The sequence below is a fragment of the Heloderma suspectum genome, chromosome 1, assembly GCF_057233095.1.
Source record: "Heloderma suspectum isolate Gila_16-S chromosome 1, 16-S_ref, whole genome shotgun sequence".
In the NCBI taxonomy this organism is placed as follows: Eukaryota; Metazoa; Chordata; class Lepidosauria; order Squamata; family Helodermatidae; genus Heloderma; species Heloderma suspectum.
Genome location: NC_139458.1, coordinates 10,866,729 through 10,892,069, shown reverse-complemented (window position 1 = coordinate 10,892,069; position 25,341 = coordinate 10,866,729). Strand labels below are relative to the sequence as shown.

At 44.5% G+C, this 25,341-nt stretch overlaps 1 protein-coding gene across 3 annotated transcripts in view; it reads left to right on the top strand.

The window, feature by feature from the left end:
• The window catches only part of PELI2 (pellino E3 ubiquitin protein ligase family member 2), a 122,328-nt gene extending 97,557 nt beyond the window's left edge, over window positions 1–24,771 (top strand). For 2 of the 3 annotated variants that reach the window (XM_084835581.1, XM_084835571.1), the window contains exons 4-6: window positions 4,380–4,577; window positions 8,480–8,668; window positions 21,526–24,771. In XM_084835581.1, the coding sequence (XP_084691707.1) occupies window positions 4,380–4,577; window positions 8,480–8,668; window positions 21,526–22,092 (954 nt within the window). In that variant the 3' untranslated portion in view covers window positions 22,093–24,771. The remainder of the gene's footprint in view (window positions 1–4,379; window positions 4,578–8,479; window positions 8,669–21,525) is intronic. The other variant, XM_084835589.1, reaches the window with a different exon arrangement.
• Window positions 24,772–25,341: the final 570 nt, after the last annotated feature.

The following is a 25,341-nucleotide window of genomic DNA, read 5'->3' as shown; positions in this document are numbered from 1 at the left end:
GCAGTCCTTGTGTTACAAGTATTCTGAATAATGAATGCAAATCTTTTCTACATTGCCCTGCCCCAGTCTGAACTATTATATCTTTTTTTTTGCATGGGGCATCATGCTTTTGAAATTCACCACTGGGTTTTGTTGTTGACAAAAGAGCGGAGACATTCCATGGACCTTAGAATAATAATCTTGAGCCTGAACTGTGTCCCTTCTTGCTCTCCCAGTGGGAAGTAGTGGTGGCTGCATTATTTATACTTTAATTTAGTGATGCTCTCTAGATCTTTTTGGTACTATGTTCATTCTGCAGTAAATATACTGAGTTACAGATGCACAAAATTTTATTTTGATCAGGAACACTGGCAAAGCTGTTACTTAAATATACTGTTTCAGATTTTCATTCATGCAGAAATAGTTTTGGATTGTTTATACAGTGGGTGGATTCTGTTTTTTCTTCATTCCTTTAACACCACCCTCACCCCAATAAATGTATGTGCTTCACAGAGATTAGAGATACCTTGTGCTTTCAAAGCACAGAACATATTAGAGCTTTATTTGTTACATTTATATCCTGCTTCTGCTTTGGAAAGCTCACCTTCAGAGGGCTCCCCCATTCAGGCACTGACCAGGTCCACCGCCTCTTTAACTTCAGTGTTAAGAGTATTAGGTGCTCCCTATGGAAACTGATTTACAATGTAAACATAAGTTTTATGCAACACAAAATATATAGTCCCGTACAGGCTTGGGCTTTTTGAGAGTGCCACTTTCTACTGAAAATGCAAGGTTCATAAATGGGATGAAAAGTTCTTAAAAATGTGTTTATATTATTTGATGCAGCCTTGGTAGCCACAGGCAACCAAGAATTTCATGCAGACTGGTGGAGGAGGGATACATTGGTCCATCTCTTCTCTGCCAGCCCACTTGGTTGCTAGGAAAGGAAAGGTTCCTCCTGTGCAAGCACCGAGTCATTGCTGACTCCTAGAGGGACGCTGCTTTCGCTGGCATTTTCATGGCAGACTGTAGTGGGGTGGTTTGCCACTGCCTTCCCCAGTCGTGACTACCTTTCCCCCAGCAAGCTGGGTACTCATTTTACCGACCTTGGAAGGATGGAAGGCTGAGTCAACCTGAGCCGGCTACCTGGGACCCAGCTTTTGCTGGGATCGAACTCAGGTCGTGGGGAGAGTTTCAGTTGCAATACTGCCACCTACCACTCTGTGCCACACGAGGCTAGCCAAGGAGGAAAAAGACTCTCTTCCTCCACAAGCTGCACAGAAATGTAATGGACTGTTGGGGCGGGGTGGGGAGTCATTCACTTGATAGAAGGCTTTTTTAAAAATTAGCCGCATTTCCATGCTGGCCAAAAAGGGAGGGGGCTTCCTGTCCTCCATGGCCCGCATGGAAACCCAGGCTTCTAGCCTCTTAGCAGGCTAGTAAAACATTTATTTATCACATTTATATGCTGCCCAATAGCCGACACTCTCTGGGTGATTTACAGTAGGTTTGTAACTTTTCTGGATTTATTACCAAGGCTGGTCTAACAATTCACGAGCTGAAGGAGTTTCAGTGGTTGGGGCAGGGAGAAGTACTGTGTTCTGCACTGTAAATCACTACTGCCCCACCCTCTTGCTTCCTGCCATGTGCCTCTCACATTGGTCACCCCACTTGACCCAAAGCTGCTATATCTCTTCAAGGGGTAAAGTAGCTGTGTTATGCTTGTTTGAATGACAGACTAATTCAAGTATGGCTTATTCAACTGTGGTTGTTCAGACAATTCTGACAAATGTTGGAAGATTACAGCTAGTCTTTAGAAGTACAGCTCAGGTTTTTTTTAATACAACAGTAGTAAGTAAATATTTGTGAGTAATTCCCTATAACTATTGCAAGCTACTTCACACAGAAACTTGTCTAGATGAGGTTAGGTAATTGGAACCACTTAAAATAAAAAGTGAACAAGGATCCAGAAATCAATTCTTATTACTATGACACTTGCAGAGATGGGAATTCGGGCATTTTTTAACTTCTACACAGCATGTTTGAATTTGTCTCTGGTTCTTCCTCTTAGGAGCCCTGCACAGTACATTATCATTTATCTCAAGTTTTGTAGTTGCAGATGGTGACTTTCCGAAAGTATCTCAACAAATCCATGACTAAGCTGTGGTGTGCACCTAGATCTCTTGTACCAAAGCCCAATATTCTTATCTTTTATCCACTGGGCTACTCCTGTTTTTCAGGTTGACAGTTTGATAGGCTACAGTATCAAATTACATGTAACAGTTAATTCAAACATTAGTGAGCTCATGCTCACCTTGCCCACAAAGTCATAAGATTCTTATAGGTTACTTGATGACTCACATCATTAGGTACAAATATTGCATTTTTACTTTTTTTAAATAGAGGTGCTTGAATAACATATTAGTAGGATAAAGTAGGAAAGCTACGGGTTTGGCTTTCACAGCAAATATTTCTAGCCAATAATAAATCCAACAGAACCTCATTGTAATGTATTTATTGTATTTATTTATTTGCAACATTTATAAACTGCCCTACATCAAAAAAAAATTCCAGAGCACTGAACAGTAATAAAAATGTCAAAATACAAAATAATAAAACATTTAAAATCAAATTGTACCAATAAAACTATGGGTGGTCTTTTAATCAGGAAAGGTTTGTTCATTAAAAAGCATTTAGCAGATATGATAACAAAGCAGTGTTGATGCCTGCTTGATATCAACTGGTAGGGCGTTTCACAGAGAGGGAGCTAATACATTTAAAACTCTAATGTACTCGGGGAACCACGAGGAGTGCCTCATCCAATGACCTCAGCGGCCAAATTTTAGAGATCAAATCCTATAAAAGCGTTTCAGAAACTAAAATGGCCCAGCAACGCAAGTGCAACTGTGCTCCTTGGTAGCAAATGCAAAATATTAAGAGAGCTTTTTGAAAAAATGTACACGGGGTTTACATATTTAATACTTCCATTGCTGCAGGTTTCCTTCTGATTCTTATATGCAGAAAGAACCAAAGCCTGTTGATCTTCCTTGCTGATGTCTAGGAACTTCATAATGTTGGAGCACATCTCCAAAAAGTAACATTAGTCTCTCCAAAGGCAAGACAAATCTATATTACATTTATTGCAGTTAAAAGCTGTGCAGAAACTCCGTGTTCACCACATTAATTTTGCTCCTCAGTGTTTTTCCCAGCTGAACAATCTGTAATAGCTTTCATGCAATAACACACTTCTGATACCTTTCCTTTTATAAGAGAATCTTTTAAGTACAGCAGTTTGGCATACTCATGCTGCAGAAATACAATTGGAGAGGAAAAAAAATCACAGGAAGGTGGATCCTTGAACATTTTGTATGGCCATATTTATGTTTGTGTCTCCAACTCTTTTCTTAGCATTTAATAAAGACGAGGAAACATTATATTGTTTAGGGTGACAGTCTTAAATGCATCTTTTTAAATCAAAAAGTTCCAGGACAAATATATCTTTGTATCCATTTTGGAGGATCATCTTCTGGAAATTTGGCATTTAATAGGAAGCTGCCCTATACTGAGTGAGGCTACTGGTCCATCTAGCCCAGTGTTGTCTAGCTTGACTGTCAGCAGCTCTCCAAGGCCTCTTGCAGGGGTCCCTTTCCCAGCTCTGCTATCTGAGTTTCTTTCAACTGGAGTTGCCGGGTATGGAATATGAGATGTTCTGGACAGATGATGTTTCAATACTTTCATATTAAGTAAGCAAAATATGGTCATGTATGTTGGAAAAGGGGGTGGTTCCTGGCTTCTTGACCTTCCCATTCTTACTCCTATTCTAGGATGCATCATAGGAACCACTTAACACTTCCCCCCATGCTAACACCCCCCACATACACTACCCCCCCATTGGGGAGGGACCATAGCTCAGTGATATAATATATGGCTGGGGGTTGCTTGGAGTTGTAGTCCAACACATCTGCAGGGTACCAGGTTGGGGAAGGCTGCTTTCGCATGCAGAAGAAAAGTATTCAGTGGGGTTCTGTTTTGGGGGATTGCTTTTTGTACTAGCCCTTCAAATTTCCATAATTTTGGACCATAAACCTAAATAAATAGTCACATTTTTCATGGAAATGAGACACTTCCATGCAAATGACTGGCACTTGGTTTTAGTCATAGTTTGTGCTATTTTTTCCATATGTAGGTAAAAACAATTCTAGATGGCGTGCATCATACCTACCATGATTGTAAAATGGACTTGTTCCTAATAGTTGCATGCACCTGAATGTCCTTGTTTCCTGTGGATCTTGGACCCAGTCTGTGTATTTAATGTTGCACTTGCTCACACTTTTTATAGTTGTTTCTCCAAAGGGCTTCACTAAGGGGATGTCTGTAAAGGATGTTCTTAATATTTTCAGGTTGGCAGATCGACAGAGAGCCCCATAGATTTTGTTGTAACAGATACCATTTCTGGCAGCCAAAACAGTGATGAAACTCAGATCACCCAAAGCACTATCTCCAGGTTTGCATGCCGCATTGTCTGTGATAGGAATGCACCATATACGGCCAGAATCTTTGCAGCAGGATTTGACTCTTCTAAAAACATATTCCTTGGGGTAAGTACACATAGTTTCCTTACAAGCTGGGAAACAACCATGTTGTCAAATTACAGAAGACTAGTTTACATGATGACTTATCCCAAGATGATCTTATATGCCATGTTGAGGGGGTTCCATCTTTAAAGGCGGCCTAGAAATAATTTTAGATAGATAGATGATGGCTTCTTGCTTACATTCAGCCTTGGAATTTTTGTTTAAACTGAGGAAGGAGTATGTAGGAAGGTGTCTTATACCAGGACTATTTGTCCATCTAGCCCAATATTGTCTACTCTGACTGGTAACAGCTCTCCAGTGTCTCAGACAGAGCTCTTACCCATCATCTGTGACTTAATCTTTTGTTTTGAACTGGAGATGCCCGGGATTGAACCTGAGGACGTTCTACATGCAAAACTATGTGCTCTACCGCTGAGGTATGGTCCCAGTAGAACATCAGCGGCAGGAATGAATTAAGGGCAAGCGAACTATCCCTGGACACTTAGAAACTTTTCCTTGTTCCTTTAATGAGACCAGAGTAGGTGGCCCTGTCAGTGCCCCCACCCACTTGTCATACCTACGAATCTGTCAAGCACCATCATTCCTCTTAGGGTCGTCCTATGTCTTACCTTCCCCTTCCGCTCCATTCCACGGTGCACTGGGGTGTGCAGTTGGGCAGAGGTAGCAGTGGTGCTAGTGGAAAAGCAAAATGCTGTGTCCTTCCATATGCTTGAGAGGTGCTGGGTCTGTTACCCCTGTGTCTGAAGTAACCTTGGAATGTATAAAGTCAGAGGCATGGACAGTGTTTCAGGCTGCCACTCAGGGAAAGATGAAATAACCTGAATGTACTTGTTACCAATATATTTGCTGAACTTTTACAATAATACCAGAGTTGATGATATTAAATATTCCTGTTGAAACACTCTTCAATTCCTAAAATAAATCTGTGGACACATTTATTGGATTAGTATGTATGCTGACCATAAGTCTAATTCTGGTGACCAGTAGGAAAAGCTTCTAGTATGCTGTGTCACAGAATTATTACATATATGTATGTGTGTGTGTATGGCTGCAAATGGCACAGGGAGTATTCCCCTCTCAAACCTGGAGCCAGGATTCTACATTAGTGTTACGGGTTGGTGAGCAAAGGATTATTATGCATATGTGCCCCCCACCCCCACTGCTACTCCTTCTTTGTAAACCCCCTCAATGGGCAATCAGTTCACTTTGCCTTTTTTGGAGCAGGCAGTGAGAGAGTCTAGTCGTTCTGGCTACTAGAAACAATGCTCGGCTACCACACTCAACCAAAAATTGTGGATTCGTCATCAGAGACCAATGTCTGATTTTTAGTGATTGCTGTAGTTTTCAAAGTAGGCTTCCCACTTCCTCTCCTCCTCCCCCTGTCCGAGGTAAGACCAGGGTAACTCACTTTGGCTGCATTCAGACATCACTTTAAGCCATGATTGCTTATTAAGCTACAGTGTGTAATCCGAGTCATCTTCCCACCCCCTGTCCTGCTGCAGTCCTCGCACCTGAGCAGTGGTGCTGTTTCACCCATTGACAACATTGCAGTGGCCTGTTTTAACCTTCCACAATATCCCAGTGAGAGGGGAGAGGTGTGGGGTGAAGTACCGGGGCTTAATTCAGCACTTCCAGCATCACCCCAGCAAGGGGGTGGTGGCTCTGAAGTGCTGGACATTTGCAGGATCGGGACTAAACTTTACACACAGCCTCCCCTAGTTGAGAGGCACCTGAAGCACCATCAAAACCCTGTGTGATTACTCACAAAGGAGTGGAAATCCCATGTGCACCAAAAAAGGGGGTGATGGCTAGAAAACCTGGGAAGTTTGCAGGATTGGGACCAAACTTCACATGCAGCCTTCCCTAGTCAGGAGGCACCCAATGCACCATCAAAATCCTGCTCATTTACCCCAGGGGAGGGAAAATCCTGGGTATAACAAAAAGGGGATGGCACAAGTAAACCCTTGGGGGTTTGCAGGATCAGGACAAAGCCCTCAATTGTGCATTTCCCCCCATAGATATTGCTGGCATAGATGCCTTTATTGTCCAAAATCAACAACAATAAAGTGGAGTTGGCAGTTCACCCCCCTCCCCCCGACAGAAGTTGGCAGAGCCACTTCTGTTTACTAAAGAGCTATAGTGCTTTAGCTCTAAAGCAAAATTGCACAAAAGCCCCTACCCCATACCCACTGCTGGCAGGAAGCCTTTATTGTCTCAAATCGCTAAAGCGCTATACCATTTTTGCGATACAGTGAAGCTGTGCATTCCCTCCCGCCCCACACACACACACACATTGCTGGCAGAGCCTCTTCTATTTGCTATAGCGCTTTAGCAAGATGGCTCAAAAGCAAAATTGCACAAAAGCAAAATTATGCACCCCCCCCCACCATTTTGCTTCTTCGGGGAAAAGTGCTCGTAACAGGGAAAAGGGGGTGGGAGCTATAACTCCCAGACAGTTTGCTGGAATGGGGCAAAATTGCACAGGCGAGGTGCCTTCATGGGAAGCCTCCAGATGCTGTAGTGGATTATTGCGAAACTGGGCTTCTTGGAAAAGGGGGCAGTTCTTTCCCTATTCCCCTGTTTCCCCCTATTTCCCAGGTCGCGCAGTTTCAAAGCAGCAATCAGGGATGCGTTCCATTGTGTAACTTCACTGTAGTTGGAGAGCACAATAGCGCGAGGCTGTCATTGTACTCGAGGAAAGTTGTCATTTTGTAACTGTAGCATGGTACCAGGGATGGTTGTGTTTGTTTGGCTGTGGTTGTCCCTTGGCTGCTTGTCAAATCTTGGAAAAAGAGCTGTGTAGGCTGGAGCAGAGCGGCCACAACAGTCTTGACTTCTTTTGTTAGTCGACTTTGGCTGTGATCAGAATAAGCCACCCTGAGCACCAGATGACACGATAACGTACGGTGGGTTAAATAACCCATACTGCAGACCATGGGTTTTTAGAGTGGCTTATTTCAGCCAAATAAGTCATCATGGATTTAAAAATTCCTGACAGACAACACGATAACCAAGAATGGGTTAAATAAGCCACTGTTGGTTATTTAACATCGTGGGTTATTGTGTCATCTGACCCCATTCAAAATCTGCAGACAATCGTACCCTAAACACACAGCAGGCTCCCAGACAGACAAATTAACTTCAACCTCTCAAAACTAGCTCTGTAGTTCAGTGGTCTTTAAAGGGTCAGTATGGACGTAATTCAAGACAAGCTGTCTCCACATCTTTGTAGTTGTGTCATAGTATTGTCCATTGTCTAAAATATAACATGACAACTAAATCCTACAGTGTCTTTACATCAAATGTTTTATATGACTTTTAACTTTCTCACTTGCTACACTTGCTACTTGTGTGTTAAACCTGGAGAAACTAGAATGGCTTTTGCTACCTAAATAAAGAATATGGAGGGAGAAAAGGTACTGCCATTACTTGTGCTAACACACTTGCCTGTCTCCACGTCAACAGAATGACTTCCAATCTCAGATCACATAGCTGAATTAAAGTAAAAATACATTTATCTAACCTGGATGTTACCAGTGTATGCAGGGCTATAGCCAGGTCTTTCCACAGTTCTGGGAAAAGTGTTTTGAACTGACTGTCTGTATCTATGTGGCTAAATAGAAAATTGCTATCAGCTGTGTGATCTGAATTTGGAAGAACTTCTCTCCAGTTTTCTGTCTGGCATGGAGATGAGCTAGTTTGTTAGCAGAAGTAGAAGTAGTTTACTTTTGAACAGACAGTTACTCTGAAGTACTTTGTACAATCTCTTGCTGATTAGAATTCCCAGGAACACCTCCATTTCTATATCTATTTTTCTTTTGGAAGCTCACTTATGTGGTTGGATAAGTTGGCATTTCAGGACTGAGTAATTTACCTTTTATTTATTTCTATGGCATCGTATCTAGGAAAAAGCAGCAAAGTGGAAGAATCCTGATGGACACATGGATGGATTAACAACTAATGGCGTTCTAGTCATGCATCCTAAAGGAGGGTTCACTGAAGAATCTAAACCTGGAATCTGGCGGGAAATTTCAGTCTGTGGTGATGTATATACTCTACGTGAAACAAGATCTGCTCAGCAAAGAGGCAAGCTAGTAAGTTGGAAAGTTTATGATAATTTATTTTAAAACAATTTCTAGCCTGGTTTGCTGCTAATAATAATGTCCAAAGTGGTTCCTATTTAAAAATCAAACATAAAACCAATAAATAAAAATAAAACCAAACAGCATAAGGAATAAAGCAGCATGAAAACCCAACAGAAAAACACAACGAAGTACTAGTGCTCCTCCCCTAACGCACTCTAAAACGAGAGTACTTTGAAGCAGTCCCAGCTGCCAGTAAGAAAATATTGAAACTATTTTTAAAATAAAAATTGCGAGGAATAGGGTTCAGCCCTGTAGCCAGGATAGGGCAAATGGGTGCACCACCCCCTGTAGAGCTGTACCTTACCCCACCCCCACCCCTAGGATTTTTGGGGGGAAATTGTCTTTTTAATTTGTTACATGACAGACAATGACAGCCTCCAGTTAAAGACTGGCAGCTTGTTTTAAGAACAGGAGCAATTTCAGAACAGGACCCCCTGAAAAATTCAGTAAATAAGGCAGGGAGAGTACACAACAAAAGCCTCATCTGGAAGAGCCAGATGAGGCTTTTCCCTGACGGAGGGTGGATTTTTCATTATCATAATCACCCTGTAAGTGATCCTGAAAAAACCAGCCTGTATAGTAACATGACCATTGAAGAGTTAAATATTAGAACTTTGTATTAGGGGCTAGAGTTAGACTCTATCCTTCCTTTGCTCTGCTCTTCAGTTTCAGTTGTGTACTCTGTCCAGCCCTCAATAAAGAAGCATGTTTGTTTGTCTGCTGAAAGAAGTAAGAGTTTGTTTTGTTTATTTATTTACTTAATTTCTGTATCGCCCAATAGCCGAAGCTCTCTGGGTGGTTCACAAAAAATTCTGCAGTAATTATAATGAGTAGAGCAGGATTGGATGGTTATTGTTAAAGGGTGAATTAAAGAGATAACTTAAAAGTGATCTGAAAAAAATATCTACCCTAAGTTACCCTTTACTCTTTTAAAGTACTCGCTATACTCATAATCATAGTGGCTATTTTTCATTCTTTTTTTGAGTACCTTATCTCAAAGGATGAAAACTGCCCTAGAGGAATAGAACTCTACTGTGCACTCTACAGTTACCTTGCTGGCCGGCCACCTAAGCTGTAATTCAGGCCTAATTTCTGATTTCCCCAATGTGTGCAGCTCAGCATGAGGCCTTTTCAGGCTTTCTGGGCAGAAAAATCAACCCAGCAAGCAGTAAAAAAAATTCCATTTGCTTTCCACAATTAGTTTCCATTCTCTTAGTCCATTATATAACAACCAGTTAAAAAAGTTTTCCCTGATTGTCCAACAGGAAGGAAAATATAAAGGTCAAGAACAAGACTAGAAGGAGGTACCCTCAAGGAGGAATTAAGAAACTCACCCTAAATATTTATTTGCTCTCTGCCCTTCCCTTTACTTGTAGTATGGATAAGTTTGTTTTTTGGGTGGACTGTAAAACTGAGATACCTAATCCAGCAAAGCCAAGCTCAGGAGTTCACTGTCATTACCAAAGTAGTTCAGTTCATGAAGAATCAGAATGCAGGGACAGACCGCAGGTGAAAGAGGTAACTGTAACTGTAGCTATAAGCAACATCAAGCTTTTGAGTCTGGTATTCCTGGGGATCTCCCCCAAAAGGGTGAGACAGTTCAACAGATTAAACTTCATTCATACCCGAAGAATACTCTCCACCAGTGAGGGGTGTGTGTGTGTCGGGGTGGGGCGGACTGGCTGGCCCTATGCACCCCCCCCCCCCAGTGTCCCATCTAGAAATGTGGCTGCCTTACCTAATAAGGAAGACCGAGTACAGGTCTGGTAGGCTGTCTTGGTGGGCACTAAAAAGGATGTTTGGGGTCACATTGGTGCCTGAGGAGCCACATTGTCTATCCCTACCGTAAGACACCCAGATCCCAGGCTGTTCAGAACTTTAAACATCAATACCAGCAGTTTGAGTTGGGCCTGGAAGCAAATAGGGAACCAATGAAGTTGACACAATAATGGGGTTAGGTGCCTCCTGCAAGCAGGTTCCAGTTAGGACTCGCCACTATATTTTGCACCATTTGTAGCTTCTAAATGCTCATCAAAGGCAGCCCATACAGAGCATGTTACAGGGATCTAGCCTGGATGTTTCCAAGACATGCATAACTGAAGCCAGGTCTTCCCATGGTACTGGGAAATGTGCCTCATTAGGGCTCACAGCAGTTTGCCTCTGCAGTATGTCGCAGGCTAACTTGATGGTGGCGTGATGTCCTCTGCCTTCCTGAAGCCTTATAAGGGAAAAAAGATGCATCTTGCATAAAAAAAATGGAATGTCCTTCCTGAATATGAGGCAGAAAATGCTGCTTTACATTCTTCCCAGCCTGGAGTTACTATGATTGATGGTTCTGACCATATCTATGAGAGTCTGCAGTATGACCTTTCTGCTTCATTTATATCCAAACTTGTTGCTGATGAATTGCATGCCAAAGGATCTAGAGTTTCAGGAAAGCTTTAGCTTTGAACGTGAAATGCGTGATGCTTCCTGAAGAAATTCTGATCTTAGCGCTAATAAGTTTAATTGTGTGGATGAATTTTGAATGTCTGTATTGCTGATCTGATGCATTTTGGGGCTCCAGTGTGTACATTTGTGGCCAGTACCTACCAACTTGGGGAAGCACTTCATATATCTGACAAAGTAGGCTTTTTGAAATAATCGTGTATTAGTCTTTTCAGTAGGGATGTGCACAGTCCACCCCCGCTCTGTTTCTGATGTTGCTTCAGATACTCCTTAGTGACCCCTATCTGCCTCAGACTGATTCAGACCCCCTGCGCTTCGACTTGGATCTGAAGTGAGATTCGAATATCTGGATCACATGTTTCTAGCATTTTCCCATTGACTTGTATGGGAAAATACGAATGGTCATAACGTTTTCAGTTTTTATCATACAGACAAGAAATTTGGGGACCTTGCAGCATCTCTGGAGGGGACTCAAGCTGCCAAATTTCAGACAGTTTTGCTTAGTGGTTTTAATGGTAGGTGTAGGTACATTATATTTTCCACAAAAACTCTCAAAGCCAAGAACTATAACTTTTTCCTATTTCCACAGATGTGTGTGAAACCTTGCCCCTCCCAGCCCCCTTCGAGGGCATCCCACCAGCCAAAGACCAGGCCATTTGGCCCACTGGCTTGTGTGCTAGGCGCAGGTTGAATTTGATATTCCCAGAACTTCAGACCAAACTCAGAAGGGACAGTGTTTCCCGCCTCCCAGCTGAGCAGAGCAGAGGAAGCTGCTCCAGCTGGTCCAGGGACTACAGAAGCAAGCAAGCTCCCAGAGAGCGAGGGATCAGAGCGAGCAAATGGGGAGCAAACAGGAGTTGGCCAGGGGATTTGCAGTGGCAGAGGAGACAAAGGCAAAGAGTGGGATTGTTTTTAACCTCCAGTGAGTAGAGGACCAGGCACAGGCTACTCTAGAACAATCAGAAAGCTAGACACAAAAAGGAAAACAGTCTATGGAAGGACAAGACTTTCCAGTGGTGGTGACCTGCAAGGTGTGTGCAATGTTTGTTTTCTTGCCTGAGAAAAACATGGCCTACACGTGCAACAAGTGCAAGTTGATCACACTGCTGGAAGAAAAAATAAGAGGACTGGAGCGGTGAGTGTCGACCCTCCAGGGAATAAGAGAACACGAAGAGTTCTTGGACAGAATGGTGGGACTACAGCAGCAAAGTGAAGAACAGAAGCTTGAAGAGCAACACCAAGCTGACGCAGAAGAGAGAAATGCTGAGGTGAGGGGAAATGCAGTAGAGGATACTCCTTGGAAAAGGCTGACAGGAGCAGAAGAACTAGAAGCCACTCTGCACCAGTGGAGGCAGTGGAACTAGGGAACCGTTTCCAGGTACTTGCGGATGAGACTGGAGGACAGCCTGCAGAGGAAGAATTGCAGGGGAACCTGCATGAGAGCAAGCAAGAGGCTGAAGGTCAGTCAAGCAGAGGTGATGAAACCAAGGCCTACAACATACAACAAGAAGAAGAGAAGAGTAGTAGTAGTGGGAGACTCCTTGCTGCATGGGATCGAAACCTAAGTATGTTGCAAAGATCCGTGGACTCGCCAGGTATGCTGTCTCCCGGGAGGGTAGATTAGAGAAGTGACTGAAGGATTGCCTGCGCTCATAAAGCCCAATGACAGGTATCCCTCTCTTCTCATCCATGTGGGAACAAATGATACCACCAAGCGGAGCTACACAGAAATCACGTCAGACTTTGAAGCTTTGGGAAGGAAACTCAAGAACTTTGGGGCCCAGATAGTTTTCTCATCCATACTTCCAATAAGTATGAATAAGTCAGAAGAGGGATAGAAAGGGAAAGAAAAATACTCTGGGTGAATGTACTGCACAGTACATACAGGAGGATGAGCTTGGTAGTCCCATCGAGAGCATCCAGGAGAAGACGAGGATGAGACTTTTGAAAAGCAAATAGCCAATGTTTCAAGGAAGCATGATGCAGTAGTAATGGGGGACTTCAATTTCCCCGCTATTTGTTGGGAGACAAATTCTGCAAAGGATGAGATGGCTAGATAGTATCACCGATGCAATGAATATGAATTTGAGCACACTCCGGGAGAGAGCGGACAGGAAGGCCTGGTGTGCTATGGTCCACGGGGTCACGAAGAGTCGGACACGACTTAATGACTGAACAACAACAACAAATTCTGCAAAACATGGTCCCTCCAAGAAATTCCTGACTTGTTTGTCCGATAACTTCCTCCTACAGAAAGTAGAGGAAGGAACTACAGGATCGGCTATCCTTGACTTGATCCTAACCAACAGAGATGATTTAGTGGATACAGTAGCTGTTACAGGAACTCTGGGGGAAAGCGACCATGAACCAAGAACTTGAGTTCTTGGTTCTAAAGGAAGCAAAAGCCGAGTGTAGCCAAACACGTACCCTGGATTTTAGGAAAGCTGATTTTAGTAAACTCAGAAAAATGATCAGTAAGGTCCCATGGCAAGCGACTCTAACAAGAAAAGGAGTCCAAGATGGGTGGGAGTTTTTAAAAAAGGAAATTCTCAAGCCACAATTACGAACAATTCCAACAAGAAGAAAAGGTGGAAGACAACAGAAGAAGCCAATTTTTTTTGCTTCACAAAAAGCTTAGAGATGACCTGAAAACAAAAAAAAGACGCATATAGGAAGTGTAAAGGAGGCCAAGCAACGAAGGAAGAGTACAGGCAGGTAGCACAGAATTGCAGGGATGGCGTCAGGAAGGCTAAAGCTGAGAACGAGCTGAGGTTAGCGAGGGATGCTAAAAGCAACAAAAAAGCTTTCTTCAGCTACGTGCATAGTAAAAGACAGAAGAAAGAAATGGTTGTTCAGCTATTAAATAAAGATGGCGAAATGATAACAGATGACAAGGAAAAGGCAGAAGTGCTCAATTCCTGCTTTGGTTCAGTCTTCTCCCAAAAGAGGGTCTATGAGCCCCCTGTCAAAGGCGAAGTACAGGCTGAAGGGGCAGGATTGCAGCTTGAGATCGACAGGCATATGGTCAAGGAACACGTAATTACTTCGAATGAATTCAAACCTCCAGGGCCAGATGAGCTGCACCCTAGAGTAATAAAGGAACTGGCAGAAGAACTCTCAGAGCCACTGTCTATTATCTTTGAGAAATCATGGAGGACAGGTGAAGTGCCAGATGACTGGAGGAGGGCTAATGATGTCCCTATCTTCAAAAAGGGTAAAAAGGAGGAACCTGGGAACTACAGACCAGTCAGTCTGACATCAATTCCTGAGAAAATTCTGGAGCAGATGATAAAGCAATCCATCTGGAAGCACCTTGAAAACAATGCAGTGATGATTTGAAGCCAACATGGATTTGTCAAGAACAAATCCTGCCAGATGAATCTGATCTCATTTTTTGATCAAGTAACCTCCCTTGTGGACTGTGGGAATGCTGTGGACATCATTTACCTCGACTTCAGCAAAGCTTTCGACAAAGTGTCCCATGATGTCCTGATGAGCAAACTAGCTCAAAGTGGGCTAGATGAAACCATGATCCGGTAGATCCACAGTTGGCTACAGAATTGGACTCCAAGAGTGCTTATCAATGGGATCTTCTCAAACTGGGGAGAGGTAACAAGCGGGGTACCACAGGGCTCAGTCCTGGGCCCAGTGCTCTTCAACATTTTTATGAATGGCTTGGAGGAGGAGGTGCAGGGAATGCTGATCAAATTTGCAGATGACAGAAAATTGGGCAGGATAGCTAATACCTTGGAAGACAGAAACAAAATTCAAAGGGATCTTGATAGACTGGAGCGCTGGGCAGAAAACAACAGAATAAAATTGAATAGGGATGAATGCCAAGTCTGCATCTAGGAAAAAGAAACCAAATGCATAGTTACAAGATGGACGATATGTGGCTCAATCACGCTACAAGCGAGAAGGATCTTGGATATTGTTATAGATTACAAGCTGAAGATGAGCCAACAATGTGATGTGGCTGCAAAACAGGCAAATGCTCTTTTTGGCTGCATTACTAGAAGCATAGCTTCCAAATCCCGGGAAGTACTAGTTCCCCTCTACTCAGCTCTGGTTAGGCCTTATCTGGAGTACTGCGTCCAGTTCTGGGCACCGCACTTTAAGAAGGATGCAGACAAGCTGGAGAGGGTTCAGAGGAGGGCAACAAAGATGATCAGGGACTGGAAACAGAGACTGAAAGAACTGGGCTTGTTTAGCCTTGAGAAGAGAAGATTGAGGGGAGATATGATAGTGCTGTTCAAGTCCTTGAAAGGTTGCCACAGAGAGGAAGGCCAGGATCTCTTCTCAATCATCCCAGAATGCAGGACATGGAATAATGGGCTCAAGCTACAAGAAGCCAGATTCCGGCTGAACGTTGGGAGAAACTTCCTGGCTGTTAGAGCAATACGACAATGGAACCAATGACCAAGGGAGGTACCGTGCTCTCCCAGACTGGAGGCATTCAAGATGAGGCTGGACAGTGATCTGTCAGGGATGCTCTGACTTGGATTCCTGCATTGAGCAGGGGGTTGGACTTGATGGTCTTGTAGGCCCCTTCCAACCGTACTTTTCTATGATTCTATGTGTGTTGAAGCAGAAGTCACTATTCCTAATCTCTGCTGCAGGTTCCTTTTACATGCAAAACAACCCTTATTCAGAAGAGGCTCAGCCTCTCTATGGCTGAATACACATATTACCTTGCAGGCAGGCTGGAAGAGGTGTTTTTTAAAAAAAATCAAAAAAAATCTGCTTTTGTTTATTTCTAGCACACACTAAATAAATTTTTTGAATGTATCGTAGAATCATAGAATAGTAGGGTTATTAAATTTCCTTCTCTTTTTCTCTGTGCAGCGCTCCACCCTATCAAGGTCACTTTGAATTCTGTTTTTGTCTTCCAGGGTATTAGCTATACCGCCCAATTTTGGATTGGGAGGGATAGCTTGAATGAACACAGTCACTGCCTAGCCCAGAAGGGCCACTGATGGTTGAATGTGGTCGTTGCCTAGCCCAGAAGGGCCACTGATTTTTGAACGCTGGAAACCACCTGGTAGACCCGTACTTCCCCCACCCCATCTCCTCCATGGTGGCCTGCCTAAGCCTCTTGGGGGTGAGAGACAGAGAGCTTGCAGGAGTTCCGGGACTGCACCAGGACGCACTATCTGGACTAAGGGACTGACCGCTTGCCTAACGGTGCTTCTAGTGACAGCAGCACCTCTCCCACTTCCTCCCTGCCAGCACCCCAAAGATGCCTCATATTGCACTGGATTGCTTTGCCACACAGTTGTGTTATTGGAATAAGAACGTAGTTAATATAAATAATATGTGTCTAGTGCTTTTTCAACAGTCTTGAAATTGGGATGTGTAGCGTTGGTGGAACAACAACCTAGCACAGACACACACACGGACACAGACACACAAGAGCAAAAGAAAAGCAGAACTACCTAAGCAAATAATGTGTTCCTCTAATTTGTTGTTTAATATTTCATGTTCTTTTATGGAAGGCAGGTTAAGTTCAAGAAGTACAGGAAGACAGTGGAGGCGATAAGAGCCAAGAGCAAGCAAACAATAAAAATAAAAATGCTTCTTTAATTTCTGTTTTGGGAGGATCAACACAGAAAAGTAACAGGCAGTTTATTTTAGCATGGTGGGGGTCGGGCGGGGGATCCAAACACTAAACATGTAGGCTGCTATAATATGCCTTTCTTGAAGATTTTAGAAAGCAAGAGAAAACTAAATGGTTGAATATGACTTTAAAGCAGGGAGGGGGGAGGAACATGCCCAAAAGTCAGTGTTTGTTTTTAAAAATCAAAATAAGACTGGGTTTTTAAAAATCTAGAAGAGACAGAGTTGAAAGACAAAAATGACAAGGAAATAGAATGGAGAAAGCAGAAGTGAGGGTCGATCTTAAAAAACAAACGCAGCCTTTTCCAGAGTCTACAAGCAACATGAACAAAGGAATGGTGGGGGAGCGGGGAGCATAGCAGCAATGAGCAAAGAAAAGCTATGTTTGTTTGAAAAAATATTGAAAGGAGAGATGAATATGAATAATACACAGAACAAACAAGCCGGAGGTGGAAAGAAATAGAAGGCGGCTGCAATGCGTGCAAAGACACAGTCCCAAAGGGGCAGCTTACACAAGGAACAAGGGAATGATCCCACTACAACCTAGCTGTTTGTTTCCTTTTAAATATTGAGGAAAGCCTAATGGCGATTGAGAACGAAGAAATAGAAGGAGGAACTGCAAGGAATGCATGCACACGCGCACAGGTCAGATCATCTAACTATACACCAGCCCTCTCCCAAAGACACAGCTAGCACAATAACCAAACACAACCTTTCCTCGAAGTATATACCCCCCTCCACCACCACTTTCTCTGATAAGAGACTGCTGGCGCTGGTTCTGGCTGAGAGTTCCTATTTGTCAAAGCACACTCCCTCCTCTTCCTACGCTTGCCTTCCTGCCTCCCCCGCCTCCTGCATCTGCTCATCTTCCCTCTTCCTCCTCCTCCTCCTGCCCCTCCACCTGAGCTTTCAGAAGTTGATACATTTTGGAGACAGCCTGTCTGGACTGCTCAGGCATTAAGTAGAGCTCCAAATATATGAGGAGGCGGAGGTGCTTCGTGGGGGAGGTGTTGTGCCTCAGGGCACCTCAGTTCTATTTATTTATTTATTTATTTATTTATTAAATTTATTAATCGCCCATCTGACTGGTCACCCAGCCACTCTGGGCGATGTACAACCCACCATAAACAATTTAAAACAATAAAATTTTACCATAAATTTTTTTTTAAAAAATACCCTAACCCACCCCAAATGCCTGCCTGAACAACCACGTTTTTAATGCACGACGGAAGCTCATTAAAGAGGGGGCATGACGGAGTTCCCTAGGGAGGGAGTTCCACAGAGTGGGGGCCACCACAGAGAAGGCCCTCTCCCTCGTCCCCACCAGTCTAGCTGTCCTGGCTGATGGGACAGAGAGAAGGCCATCCGAGGCTGATCTTGTTAAGCGGCCTGTCTGGTGTTGCTGGAGGCGCTCCTTAAGATAGGCTGGGCCGGAACCATATAGGGTTTTAAAGGTCAAAACCAACACCTTGAATTTGGCCCGGAAAACAACTGGTAACCAGTGCAACTCCTTCAGCACTGGAGTGATGTGATCTCGCCGGCGGCTGCCTTTAATCAGGCGAGCCGCCGCGTTCTGTACCAGCTGCAGTTTCCGAACCGTCTTCAAGGGTAACCCCACGTAGAGCGCATTACAGTAGTCTAAACGAGAGGAGACCAGGGCATGTACTACCGATGGGAGCAGATGGTCGGGAAGGTAGGGGCGCAGCCGCCGTATCAGATGGAGTTGATACAGCGCTGTCCGGCTCACAGCTGACACCTGAGCCTCCATGGACAGCTGGGAGTCCAAAATGACCCCCAGGCTGCGGACCTGGTCTTTCAAGGGTAGCTGTACCCCATTCAACACCAGGTCAACATCCCCCAGCCTCCTCTTGTCTCCCACCAAAAGTACCTCGGTTTTGTCAGGGTTGAGCTTCAGCTTATTCCTCCCCATCCAGCCACTCACCGTCTCCAGACATTTGGACAGGGATTCTACGGCCAACCTTGGTGAAGATTTGAATGAGAGGTAGAGCTGCGTGTCATCCGCATATTGATGACACTGCACCCCAAACCTCCTGATGATAGCCCCCAGTGGCTTCACATAGATGTTAAATAGCATCGGGGAGAGGATGGAACCCTGTGGCACCCCACAAGTAAGTGGCCACGCGTCCGAAACCTCCTCTCCCAGTGCTACCCTCTGGTACCTGCCAGAGAGGAAGGACTGGAACCACCGCAATACAGTGTTTCCAATGCCCAACCCCTCCAGGCGGTCCAGGAGGATACCGTGGTCAACGGTATCAAAAGCCGCTGAGAGGTCGAGGAGAACAAGGAAGGAGCATTCACCCCTATCCAGAGCCCTCCTCATATCATCCACCAAGGCGACCAAGGCCGTTTCTGTCCCATGCCCAGGCCTGAAGCCCGACTGAAATGGGTCTAGATAATCAGTTTCTTCCAAGTGTGCCTTCAACTGCACCGCCACCACCTGCTCAATCACCTTGCCCAAAAATGGCAGATTTGAGACTGGGCAAAAGTTGTTCAGAACTTGAGGATCCAAGGAGGGCTTCTTTAAGAGCGGTCTTATCACTGCCTCCTTGAGGGCTGATGGCATCACTCCCTCCTCAAGGGAGGCATTCACCACCGCCTTGATCCCCTCACCCAGTCTCTCTCTGCAGCTCATAATGAGCCAAGATGGGCAAGGATCAAGTAAGCAGGTGGTTGGCCTTACAGATGAAAGCACCTTGTCCACTTCATCAGGAGGAAGAAGCTGGAAGCGATCCCACAAAACCGGTTTGCCACAGGCCGCCTCTTGCTCACTAACTGTATCCACAGTGTGCAGAGTAACACACCTAATCTGATCAATTTTATCTGCAAAGTGCCTTGCCAAAGCCTCACAGGAGGCCTTAGAATGCTCCAGTGGTTCCGGAGCCACAGGACCGACCAGGCTCCGGACCACTTGGAACAGCCTCCTGGGGCAGCACTCTGCAGACGCGATGGAGGCAGCATAATATTCCTTTTTTGCTGCCTTCACCGCCACGTGATAGGCTGAAGATATAGCTCTAGCCCGTGTCTGATCGTCTTTGGAGCGAGACTTCCGCCACCGGCGCTCTAGCCGTCTCACCTCCTGTTTCAGAGCTCGTAACCGCGGATTGAACCATGGTGCAGTCCGAGCCCTGTTCAGGGGGAGAGGGCGTTTCGGAGCCACCCGATCTAATGCCCCAGTGATTGCGGCATTCCAGCCACCCACCAGGGTCTCGACCGAGTGGCCGTTGGCATGCCCCAGAGAATCCCCAAGCGCGTTCAGGAATCCATTTGGATCCATAAGACGCCTGGGGCGGACCATTTTAATGGGTCCTCCACCCCTGCGGAGGGGTTGTGGAACCGAGAAGTCCAACATCACCAGATAGTGATCTGACCATGACAAGGGGGTGGTGGATATACCCCCGACTTCCAGATCACTCCCCGCTTCTCCAGAAACAAACACAAGGTCTAGTGCATGACCGGCTACATGGGTGGGCCCAGTTAGAATATGGTGCAGCTCCCAGGAGGCCATGGTCTCCATGAAGTCCCGAGGTGCTCCTGTGAGGATGGCCTCCGAATGTACGTTGAAGTCCCCCAACACCAGTAAGTTAGGGGACTGTACACGCACATCAGAGACCACCTCAAGCACCTCGGCCAGGGAGTCAGTCGTGCAGCGGGGTGGACGGTACACGAGCAGAATCCCCAGACTGCCCTTCGGGCCCAACCTCCAGTACATGCACTCAACAACCTTGGTCTCCCGGAGAGGGGGTCTGGTGAAGACCAAGGACTCTCGGTAGATAACAGCCACTCCCCCTCCCCGATCCCCAGCCCTCGGCTGCTGTGCATACGAAAATCCAGCTGGACACATGGCTGCAAGGGTTGGAGCAGCAGCCTCGGCCAGCCAGGTCTCCGTAATACATGCTAGGTCTGCACCCTCATCCAGGATCATGTCATGGATGAGGGAGGTTTTCTGGGTAACAGACCTGGCATTGCAGAGCAGCAAATGAAGGCCAGAAGATGGGGTCACGCCTCCCCCAGCCATCCTTTGGCTCTGGACAGGCCCGGAGCAGGGGACAGATACTACACATCTCTCCCTTGTTCCCCTTAGCTGGCATGGCTTGCCCCTAGCGCTCCGCCAGCGCCTGCCGCCCAGCCTCGGTATGATCAGTTCTGCTCTGATCTGCTTTGTATCACGAGGAGGCTTGTCCGAATCTGCCTGCTTCGCCTCGTTATTCGGGCTTTGTAACGAGGCGGTGCACAGCCCTACTTTTCAAGGACTCCTTGATACAACTTGGTATCATGGCTGCCCCATGGGATCTGTTGAACAATCTTACTCTATGAAGATTGTTGTTTATACAGGGCCATCAATGTTAATGACGCATTATAGAGTGGCATAAACAAAATGAGAGAGGCCCCTGCCTAGAGGAACTTAGAATTTTAATTTTGACAGTGAGGAAGTCAACAAAGGTTGAGGGAGGAAATGTAGATGCCAGGGTAACAAGGAATGTATGTGTGTTTTGTTGCTCTGGTGTAATCTGCATTAGCTTACTATATAGGAGACATTGTTTTAGTGTCTTTACATAAAATAGTTATGGGGAAATGGGAGGAAGCTGAACAATGCATCGTTGAGATAACCAAGGGGTTAATGGAAGAGCAAGATGGGAGACTCCTTGCTTCTGGTGTGGTGTGGGGGCACTTCAGAATGAATTAGCTATCAAATTGTTCTACATCTCTGCCTGCCATTTTAGGTAGAAAATGAAACCAACGTCCTCCAAGATGGTTCCCTCATTGATCTGTGTGGAGCCACCCTCCTGTGGAGAACAGCAGATGGCTTATTTCACACACCGACTCAGAAACACATTGAGGCTCTACGGCAAGAGATCAATGCTGCGAGGCCGCAGTGCCCTGTGGGGCTGAACACGCTGGCATTTCCCAGCATCAACCGCAAAGAAGTGGTCGAAGAGAAACAGCCATGGGCTTATCTCAGCTGTGGCCACGTCCATGGCTATCACAACTGGGGACATCGCAGCGACACAGAAGCCAACGAGCGTGAGTGCCCCATGTGCAGAACCGTTGGTCCCTACGTGCCTCTCTGGCTTGGGTGCGAGGCAGGCTTTTATGTTGATGCCGGCCCTCCAACATATGCTTTCACTCCTTGTGGCCATGTGTGCTCTGAAAAGTCTGCCAAATACTGGTCTCAGATCCCACTGCCACATGGTACTCACGCGTTCCATGCTGCCTGCCCTTTCTGCGCTACCCAGCTGACTGGAGATCAGAACTGCATCAAACTTATTTTTCAGGGTCCAATTGACTGATGATGAGATTTTACAGATGACCACAATAAAGCTCACTTTGTTAACAATTTACTGTGAAGATAAAGAATTTGCCACTAACTCTAGATTTTACCTTTTTTATAGGATTGTTATTAATCAGGGCTTTGTGGGGAGGGGGTAGCAGCTGAGAGTATTGTGGGGTGCATTGATACCTGAAACCAAACAGTGATCAGTGGCATTGCATGCTTAACAGCAGCATGTTCATGATGACATCTTCTTGGTCAAACTGTAGTATATTTGTAATATTTGTAAGATCAGAAGAAAAAATACCAATGTCTTAATGATTTTTTTAATCTTGGATTTTTTAACAGAAATGCTTTTCTTCTAAACTTTGACAAGCCTTTAAAAAGCATATTTTTTCAACCTAAAAGGAGCATACAGAATGTAATTAATCTGTCCTGTCTCTTTCTCTCTTTTTAATTTGCAATATAATTAACTTGAATAGTTCATTCTCAAGGAGGATGCACCGAATGTGTGGGCAAACCTAGGTGAATATTCACTAGATACATGCATTAACCAAGTCGTGAACACGAATGGTTGGCTTCATGAACCATAGCACAAAAACATGATGGAATTCTGCAGTATGGTCTAATGCAGCTGTCCAAAAACCCCCAAAATTACTTGAAATTTGGGGATCATGGTCTGCGGGCCACTTCCCATTATGTCGTTTTTTGACACAAGTTCCTGTGTTTAACAATGCTTGTAAAACATAATGTGGGAAGGCTTAAAATACGGGTTGTTTGTTCCAACCAATGTGTAGGAAACATTTCTTGGTGCCCAAAAAAGATAGTGTCTCAGTTTTGTTGTGAGTCAACTCAACTATCTGGCAGCCAGTATACTACCATTCTGCCCAGTGTTTTGCTGACCTCACCCATCATAGAATTGTCCTGTGAGGCTCAGTATTAGGCCAATTTCTAACTAACTCTGAGGCCCATCATCCATTGCCATAGTGGCACAGGGGCCACTTTTCTCTGGTTTCATCCTAAGCCATCATTGTATGTTTGAATGGTCCTGCCAGGTGTTTCTGGTCTATCACACATGTCTGTCCAAACAAGGCTGGTCCTGCCGACTTGGCTCCATCCTTTTCAGTTGTTATTGCAGCACCCTGGGTTGAAGCTATGGAACAGTGGTTCCTTCACCAATGTGGTTACATAGAAATGGGCCCTTTGTGATGCTTGAAAGTACCTTTCATGAAAATCCAGTGATGGTAAGGCACAATATATAATCAGCTCTTTTCAGTTTTGCATCTGGATTTATTTGTTTTGTGTTTTTAAAATACACATATCCAGACACCTTTACCATTTTAACAGTTTTCTGTCTATTTTTAATTCTGCCTTGTGGCTTTCTTTCCATGTTATATTGTTTGCCCTTGCATGCCTTGGACCTGTGGGCAAACTGAAATGTAGCAATTTCTTATAAATCCATTTATTTAAGTGATTTCACTTGCCACACTAGTGAGAAGATTTTGTCTTGTTTTTGCAGAACATACATATGCTGGCCCTGGGCAGAATGCAGTAGGATGCTTATGCCCCCGCCGATCCTTTTCCACCCCACCAGTTCCGTTGCACAAATGGGACCCACCACTTACTCAAGGGAGATTGAGCGCTTCCTACAGGAAGCCCCCCAAAGAAGCAGAAACACTTGTTTCTGGAAGGAGGCAGGTCATTGGATCTCCCTTATTCACACCCCGCCGACCTGCCTCTTTCTAGGACAGAGCATTTCCACTTGTTTTAGGTTGCCCCAGAAGTTCGAAATCACCATTGCGCAAGCGATGGGGACAAAAGATAATTGGCGGGGGTGGAAGCTCCCCATTGGATTCTACCTCTTGATCTGATAGTCAGTTTGGGACACGCTTGAGTCTTAACCATCTACAGAAGGATTCCTAGTGATTCACGTGTTTGGTAGGTATTTTGAAATCAATAATTAAAAATAAGTTGTTTTGTTAAGCTTTCTTCTATGATACTACCCTTAATGTGGAAACATCCTTCAATAGTTATAGTACTGCTGGTTTGTTAACTTTTCAGTTTGCCATCTGCCCTTTTATTTCTTACAGTCTGAATAGTGTCAGTTATTATTATTTTAACTTTGCAATTGAAAGAAACACCAAATGTCACATTTAAATATCTGGGATTAATTTATGCCCTAGGTGACCTGAAACTTTTGATTTGGAGTGAGGACGCATGGGAAAGAAGGCTCACTCTGAAAATTCATAGCTGAGGTTTCTTGTGTACTTTACTCTCCCTGATGTGTTGGCATTTCCATTTGTGTTGGATAATTTTTATGGTTTTTCTGTACTCATGGTATCGGAGGTATTAATTTTTCCATGTTGGCATGAAAAAGACACCCCCCTCCGCCCCCTGGGAGAAGCTCATTGCACATCTGAAGTTAACTTGGCAGTTTGGATCTCTTTTCTGTTAAATTCACAGCAATCCCTTGAGATATTTGTGTCCTTTGTATAAATATATAATTTATATGATTTTAATATATTGTGTATATACTTGAATTGGCCTGTTCATATTTTGGATGTAATATTGTTTTATAGTTAACCTTTTAAATATTTTCAAAGTGTCCATTGCCCATTGGGTGATGGGGCATGTTGTTTTTATCTGCTGTTTAATACAATTTTACTGTATAAAAAAATTCAGCATTTTTAAGTTGAAACACCACTTTCTTTTGTTTGAAAAGGTTTCACTCACTCTGCAGCATTTTGTCTCAAATCCCATATTCTGTAGCTTGCCTACTCCATTCAGTAGGTTGGGAAATAGGGCCGATTGTTTTCAAAACTCTTTGTCCTAGTGCCTTTAAAAGAAACTGCTCCTTGCCTTTGATTCCACAAGAAAAAACATGTTGCTCTAGTTCCGATAGCCCTGATATCCATAGCTTATAAGAGCCACAACAGTATCTCTATTTTTTAGTATATGTGCCCCAGGCCCCTTTTCCATCTGCAGTCAATTCTCCAGGCTCTTGTTATCTAGAGGCCACCTGCTGACTGGCAAAATGTCATACAATCAAAGTTTTAAAACTGCTTTGTTTACCAACTTCAAGGGCAGAAAAATGCAGCAGCAATGACTTACGCTCTGCTTAGGCATAAAATATTCCCACAATTAGATTTTCTTCCATATGCAAATATATACCTAGAGATCTCCCAACCACCACCACCAAAAGTGTTAGTAATATGGAGGGTGCTCTAGGTACTTTGAAGGAAGGATCCATTGGACAGACCCAGTGTGC